This window comes from Salvelinus sp. IW2-2015, unplaced genomic scaffold (assembly GCF_002910315.2).
Source record: "Salvelinus sp. IW2-2015 unplaced genomic scaffold, ASM291031v2 Un_scaffold2353, whole genome shotgun sequence".
NCBI lineage: Eukaryota > Metazoa > Chordata > Actinopteri > Salmoniformes > Salmonidae > Salvelinus > Salvelinus sp. IW2-2015.
In genome coordinates, this window is record NW_019943678.1 from 34,552 (window position 1) to 41,717 (window position 7,166).

The window sequence follows — 7,166 nt, forward strand, 5'->3', positions numbered from 1 at the left end:
CTGGTGCATCTGGGAGAGGCAGGAACTAGGACTCTAACCTTCTATACCCACTCACTACTCCTTGTGCATTTCTCGGGGGAGAGGAACTAGGGACTTCCGCTAACCTTCTATTACCCACTCACTACTCCTGGTGCATTCTGGGGAGAGGGAGGGGACTAAGGGATCCGTAACCTTCTATTACCCACTCACTTACTCTGGGCATTCTGGGGGAGAGGGAAGGGACTAGGGGACTCCTAACCTTCTATTACCCACTCACTACTCTGTGTGCATGCTGGGGAGAGGGAGGACTAGGGAACTCTAACCTCTATTAAACCCACTCACTACTTCCGGTGCATTCTGGGGAGAGGGAGACTAGGACTCCTAACCTTTCTATTACCCACGTCACTTACTCCTGGTGCATTCTGGGGGAGAGAGGACTAGGACTCCAACCTTCTATTACCCACTCAACTACTCCTGGTGATTCTGGGGGAGAGAGACTAGGGACTCCATAACCTCTATACCAATCATACTCCTTGGTGCATTCTGGGGGGAGAGGAGACTAGGACTTCCTAACCTTCTATTACCCACTTCACTACTCCTGGTGCATTCTGGGGGAGAGGGGAGGACTAGGGAACTCCTAACCTCTATTACCCAAACTCACTACTCCTGGTGCATTCTGGGGAAGAGGGAGGACTAGGACTTCCTAAACCTTCTATTACCCACTCACTACTCCTGTGCATTCTGGGGGGAGAGTGAGGACTAGGACTCCTAACTTCTATTACCCCACTCACTACTCCTGGTGCATTCTGGAGGGAGAGGGAGGACTAGGGACTCTAACCTTCTAATTACCCACCACTACTCCTGGTGCATGTCTGGGGAGAGGGAGACTAGGGACTTCCTAACCTTCTATTACCCACTCACTATCCTGGTGGCATTCTGGGGAGAGGGAGGACTAGGGACTCTAACCTTCTATTACCCACTCACTACTCCTGGTGCATTCTGGGGGAGAGGAGGACTAGGGATCCTAACCTCTATTTACCCACTCACTACTCCTGGTGCATCTGGGGAGAGGGGGACTAGGGACTCCTAACCTCTATTACCCACTCACTACTCCTTGGTGCATTCTGGGGGAGGAGGACTAGGGACTCCTAACCTTCTTTACCCACTCATACTCCTGGTGCATTCTGGGGGAGAGGGGGGACTAGGGCTCCTAACATTATATTACCACTCACTGCTCCTGGTGCATTCTGGGAGAGGAGGACTAAGGGCTCCTAACCTTCTATTACCGCACTCACTACGCCTGGTGCATTTCTGGGGAGAGGGAGGACGAGGGACTCCTAACTCTATTACCCGACTCACTTCCTGGGGCATTTCTGGGAGAGGAGACTAGGACTCCAAACCTCTAGTACGCCACTCACTACTCCTTGGTGCATTCTGGGGGAGAGGGAGGACTAGGGACTCCTAACCTTCTATTACCCACTCACTACTCCTGGTTGCATTCTGGGGGAAGGAGGACTAGGGACTCCTAAACCTTCTATTACCCACTACTACGCCTGGGCTTCTGGGAGAGGAGGGACTAGGACTGCCTAACTTCTATTACCCACTCACTACTCCTTGTGGCATTCTGGAGGAGCGGCGAAGACTAGGACTTCCTAACCTTATAATTACCCACTGCACTCAACCTCCTGGGTGTGTTGCATTCTGGGCGGAAGGGAAGATAGGGACTCCTAACCTTCTATTACCCACTCACTACTCCTGTGATTCTGGTTGGATACCCTACCCACATTCTGGGATTGGGGAAGAGGACTAGGGACTCCTAACCTTCAGTACCCACTCACTACTCCTGCGTTGTACATTCTGGGAGAGGGGACTAGGGACTCCTAACCTTCTATTACCCACTCCACTACTCCTGGTGCATTCTGCGGGAGAGGGAGGACTAGGGACTCCTAACCTCTATTACCCACTCACTACTCCTGGTGCTGGCGGGAGGAGGGGACTAGGGACTCCTAACCTTTCTATACCCACTCCACTGACTCCTGTGCATTCTGGGGAGGAGAGGACTAGGGGAACTCCTAACCTCTAGTACCCACTCACTACTCCTGGCGTGGCATTCTGGGGAGAGGAGGTCACTAGGACTCCTAACCTTCTGGATTACCCACGTCACTACTGCCTGGTGCATGTCTGGGGAGAGAGGACTAGGGGACTCCTAACCTTCTATTACCCACTCACTACTCCTGGCTGCATTCTGGGGATGGAGGACTAGGGACTCCTAATCCTTCTATTACCACTTCATACTCCTGGTGCATCTGGGAGAGGGAGGACTAGGACTCCTAACCTTCTATACCCATCATACTGCCTGGTGCATTCTGGGGAGAGGGAGGACTAGGGACTCCTAACCTTCTATTCCCATCACTTACTCCTGGTGCATTCTGGGGAGAGGGAGGACTAGGGGACTCCAACCTTCTATTACCCACTCACTACTCCTGGTGCATTCTGGCGGAGGAGGGGCTAGGAGGGTCTCCTTAAAACATTATATTACCACACTCACTGCTCCTGCGTGCATTCTGGGGAGAGGGAGGACTAGGGACTCCTAACCTTTCTGATTTACCCACTCACTTACTCCTGGTGCCATTCTGGGGGAGAGGAGGACTAGGGACTCCTAACCCTTCTATTACCCACTCACCACTTCCTTGGTCATTCTGGGGAGAGGAGACTAGAGGACTCCTAACCTTCTATTACCCACTCCTACTCCTGGGTGCATTCTGGGGGAGAGGGAGGACTAGGGACTCCTAACCTTGCTATTACCCACCCCAACTACTCCTGGTGCATTCTGGGGTGAGGGAGGACTAGGGACTCCTAACCTTCTATTACCCACTCACTGACTCCCTGGTGCATTTCTCGGGGAGGGAGGACGGATAGGGACTCCAACCTTCTATTACCACTCACTACTTCCTGGGTGCATTCTGGCGGTGGAGAGCGGAGGACTAGGGACTCCTAACCTTATATTACCCACTCACTGTACTCCTGGTGCATATCGGGGGATGAGGGAGATAGGACTCCTTAACCTCATTACCCCACTTCACTACTCCTGGTGCATTCTGGGGGAGAGGTGGAGACTAGGGACTCCTAACCTTCTATTACCCACTCACTACTCCTGGTGCATCTGGGAGAGGGAGGACTAGGGACTCCTAACCTTCTATTACCCACTCACTACTCCTGGTGCATTCTGGGGAGAGGGAGGACTAGACTCCTAACCTTCTATTACCCACTCACTACTCCTGGTGCATTCTGGGGAGAGGGAGACTAGGGACTCCTAACATTCTTTGACCCCACTCACTACTCCCTGTCGCAGTCTGGGGGATGAGAGAGGACTTTTGAGGGACGTCCTAACCTTCTATTACCCATCACTTACTCCTGGTGCATTCTGGGGGAGAGGAGACTAGGGGCTCCTAACATTATTATACCACTCACTACTCCTCGGTTAGCATTCTGGGGGAGAGGAAGGACTAGGGACTCCTAACATTATATTACCCACCACTACTCCTGGTGCATTCTGGGGAGAGGAGGACTAGGACTCCTTAACATTCTATTTACCCATCACTACTCCTGGTGCATTCTGGGGAGAGCGGAGGACAGCGGACTCCTAACCTTCTATTACCCACTCACTACTCCTGGTGCATTCTGGCGGGTAGAGGGAGGACTAGGACTCCTAACCTTTCTATTACCCACTCACTACTCCTGGTGCATTCTGGGGAGGGAGGACTAGGGGACTCTAACCTTCTATTAACCCACTCACTACGTCCTGGTTGCAGTCTGGGGAGAGGGGAGGGCTTAGGACTCCTAAACATTTATTACCCACCACTACCCTGGTGCATTCTGGGGAGAGGGAGACTAGCGCGGACTTCGCGAACCTCTATTACCCACTCACTACGCCTGCGTGCATTCTTGGGGAGGAGTAGACTAGGGAACTCCTAACCTCTATTACCCACTCACACTGCCGGGTGCAGTCTGGGGGAGAGGAGTATGCTAGGGAACTCCTAAATTATATTACCCACTCACTACTCTGGTGCAGTTCTGGGGAAGAGAGGACTAGGGAGACTCCTAACCTTCCTATTACCACTCACTACTTCCTGGCGCTGCAGTTCTGGGGAGAGAGGGGACTAGGGACTCCTAACCTTCTATTACCCACTTCACTACTCCTGGTGCAGGTTCTGGGGGAGAGGGAGGACTAGGGGGCTCCTAACATTATATTAGCAGTTGATGAATTCACCTTACAGATGACGTCTCTGAGTAGTAATTGACTTAGGCAAGGCTGATAGGACTGGAGAAATCATGCTCAAAAGTGACATTATGGAGTTTCCTTCAAGGCTTCTACTCTAAGGACCACTACTGTCTTTCATACAATTCACAACTTCTCTGTGATGTTAGCTTTTACGGGCTACGGGACAACACAAGAAAACTGATTTATACCGACTTGATTGTGACTATCTGTCTCCACAGGAGGTGCTCTCTGTGCCCAGAGAACATTCCCGCCGAACGCTAATGATTCGACCTCCAGAAACAACGCATGCACACACAGCAAGAGTCAAGAGAGGACGACTTCAAGGCATTAAACAAGATCATACGTAAGAAGAACAACACGATGGAAACATCTCTCACTACTCATAATATCATACCACTGCAACATTCATCACTGCTTCCTATCACTTAAGAGTGGAGGACTTTGCCCACTTGGTCTGAATCACATTCAGGACACCATTCCACCCCCTAGCCTAGCCTATATACAACACATATTAGGACAGAAATCACACATGATACATGGAGTTGATGTGTTCAGGGAGTAAGACAAAAACATTGTGTTTAGACGCGTGGCCTAGTGATTAGTGCTCGAGATACAGCTGGCATAAATCCAAGCTCTTTATATCAGTCAACCCACCGGACAGAGCCCATCTGAACCAAGGGTCCTAACATCTGAACGGGCTCTACCTCATACAGAAAATCTGATACCGAATCCTCACCATGAACCACAGACCAGGTTCTCAGAACCAGTCTCCACAGCAGAACTCGACCAATCATAGAAGAACCATCGGAATAGTCTTACTCGGACACTCCTACTGAACCAGCTGTGCTCCATCAGAAACCATCAAGTGTCACTCCATAGAAACCAACGAACCAGGGTTCAGGAAACCTCTGAAACAGTACTCAATCAGACAGAACCACATCTTGAACCAGTGTACTCCATCAGACAGAACCCATCTGAACAGGGTCTTCTACCTCAGACAGAACCCAATGCTGAAACTAGTCCTCCATCAGGCAAACCCATCGGAACCAGTTTAGCGATCCATCTCTACTCAGACAAGAACCCATCTGAACCAGGTTCCATCAGACAGAACACCATCTGAACCAAGGTCTACCTCAGACAGAAACCCATCTAAACCAGGGTCTCCATCAGACAGAACCCATCTGAACCAGGGTCTACCTCAGACAGAACCCATCTGAACTAGTCTCTACCTCAGACAGAACCCATCTGAACCAGTCTCTACCTCAGACAGAACCCATCTGAACCAGTCTCTACCTCAGACAGAACCCATCTGAACCAGCGTGTCCATCAGACAGAACCCATCTGAACCAGCGTCTACCTCAGACAGAACCCATCTGAACCAGGGTCTACCTCAGACAGAACCCATCTGAACCAGCGTCTACCCCTACATATACTGTAACCCATAGAGATCCTATTATCTAATGTGTAGCCTACATCTGTCTGTACAGGCTCTGTGTAACTAGATAGATGATTTCCAGGTGGGGGTACAAAGGCCCCCAAAGCAACATCCAGACCCTCTAGCACCGAAACGCTCAATTGAAATAGAAGCCATATTATTTCAGGTGGGGAACATTCCATGTTTCTACAGGGTGTTTCACAGAGCCTGTACAGACAGACAGATGTAGGCTACAGTTTGTACCCTGCCTGGAAACTAAGCTATTTAGGCCACCGGATTATTACATTGACACCCTTACGTTTATTATCTATGCTTAGTCACTTCACCCCCACATACATGTACAAATTACCTCGACTAACCTGTGCCCCCGCACACTGACTCGGTACCGGTACCCCCTGTATATAACCTCGTTATTGTTATTTTATTGTGTTACTTTTTATTATTTTTTACATAATTTTATTTGGTAAATATTTTCTTAAACTCTTCTTGAACTGCACTGTTGGTTAAGGACTTGTAAGTAAACATTTCATGGTAAGGTCTACACTTATTGTATTCGGTGCATGTGACAAATAAAGTTTGATTTGATTTGAAAGACTGGCCAAAAGGCAGTGGTTTTAAGACTGGCCTAAACGCAGTGGTTTTAAGACTGGCCGAAATGCATTTAATAAATCGGTCAAAGTATTTATTATCTGTTTATTTGGATCCCCATTAGCTGTTACTTCCTGGGGTCCAATATTATTGTTCAAGTCAACCTCCATTGTCTAAACTCCAAGAGTTGCTGTATATTTCACATATCTTCTCTTCCCAGGCCCTGTTCCTTGTTAACAACAAGATCTCTAAGATCCATCCCAAAGCTTTCCGTAACATGGATCGGCTACAGCTGTTGTACCTGTCCTACAACCAGTTGACACAGATACCTGCCAACCTGCCCAGGAACATCCTGGAGCTGCGTATCCACGACAACAAGATTAGCAACATCCAGAAGGAAGCCTTCAAAGGGCTCAAGTCTGTGCATGTTCTGGGTATGTCAGTTAAGAACAAAATTCTTATTTACAATGGTTGCCTGGCAACTATTGGCTGAGACCAAAGTGATACACTATTCCTTATGTGGCAGCCCAATGTGACTCTGGTCAACTGTAGTGCACCAATGTGAAGAGTAAAAAGGCTGTCATTTGAGGCAGAATGCATCTAGGTTTATTAATGATCGCCCTCTATACGAGTTCAAGAAAGATGTGTCGTAACAAACATAACACAAGGCTAACCTCCCTGTACGTTTTTCCTGACCAGAGATGAGCGCTAACCCGTTAGCTAACAACGGGATAGCACTGGGAGCATTCGACGGCATGGAGACCCTGTACATCAGGATCGCAGAGGCCAAGCTCACAGCTGTACCTAAAGGTAAACTACCAGTAACAAGCCAAGCTCACAGCTGTACCTAAAGGTAAACTACCAGTAACAAGCCACGCTCAC

The 7,166-nt window shown here is 49.3% G+C and overlaps 1 protein-coding gene across 1 annotated transcript in view; it reads left to right on the forward strand.

The window, feature by feature from the left end:
- aspn (asporin (LRR class 1)) overlaps positions 1 to 7,166 on the forward strand; it is a 25,275-nt gene that overhangs the window by 16,389 nt on the left and 1,720 nt on the right. The window contains exons 3-4 of the mRNA XM_070440267.1: positions 6,505 to 6,718; positions 6,984 to 7,094. Of these exons, the coding sequence (XP_070296368.1) occupies positions 6,505 to 6,718; positions 6,984 to 7,094 (325 nt within the window). The remainder of the gene's footprint in view (positions 1 to 6,504; positions 6,719 to 6,983; positions 7,095 to 7,166) is intronic.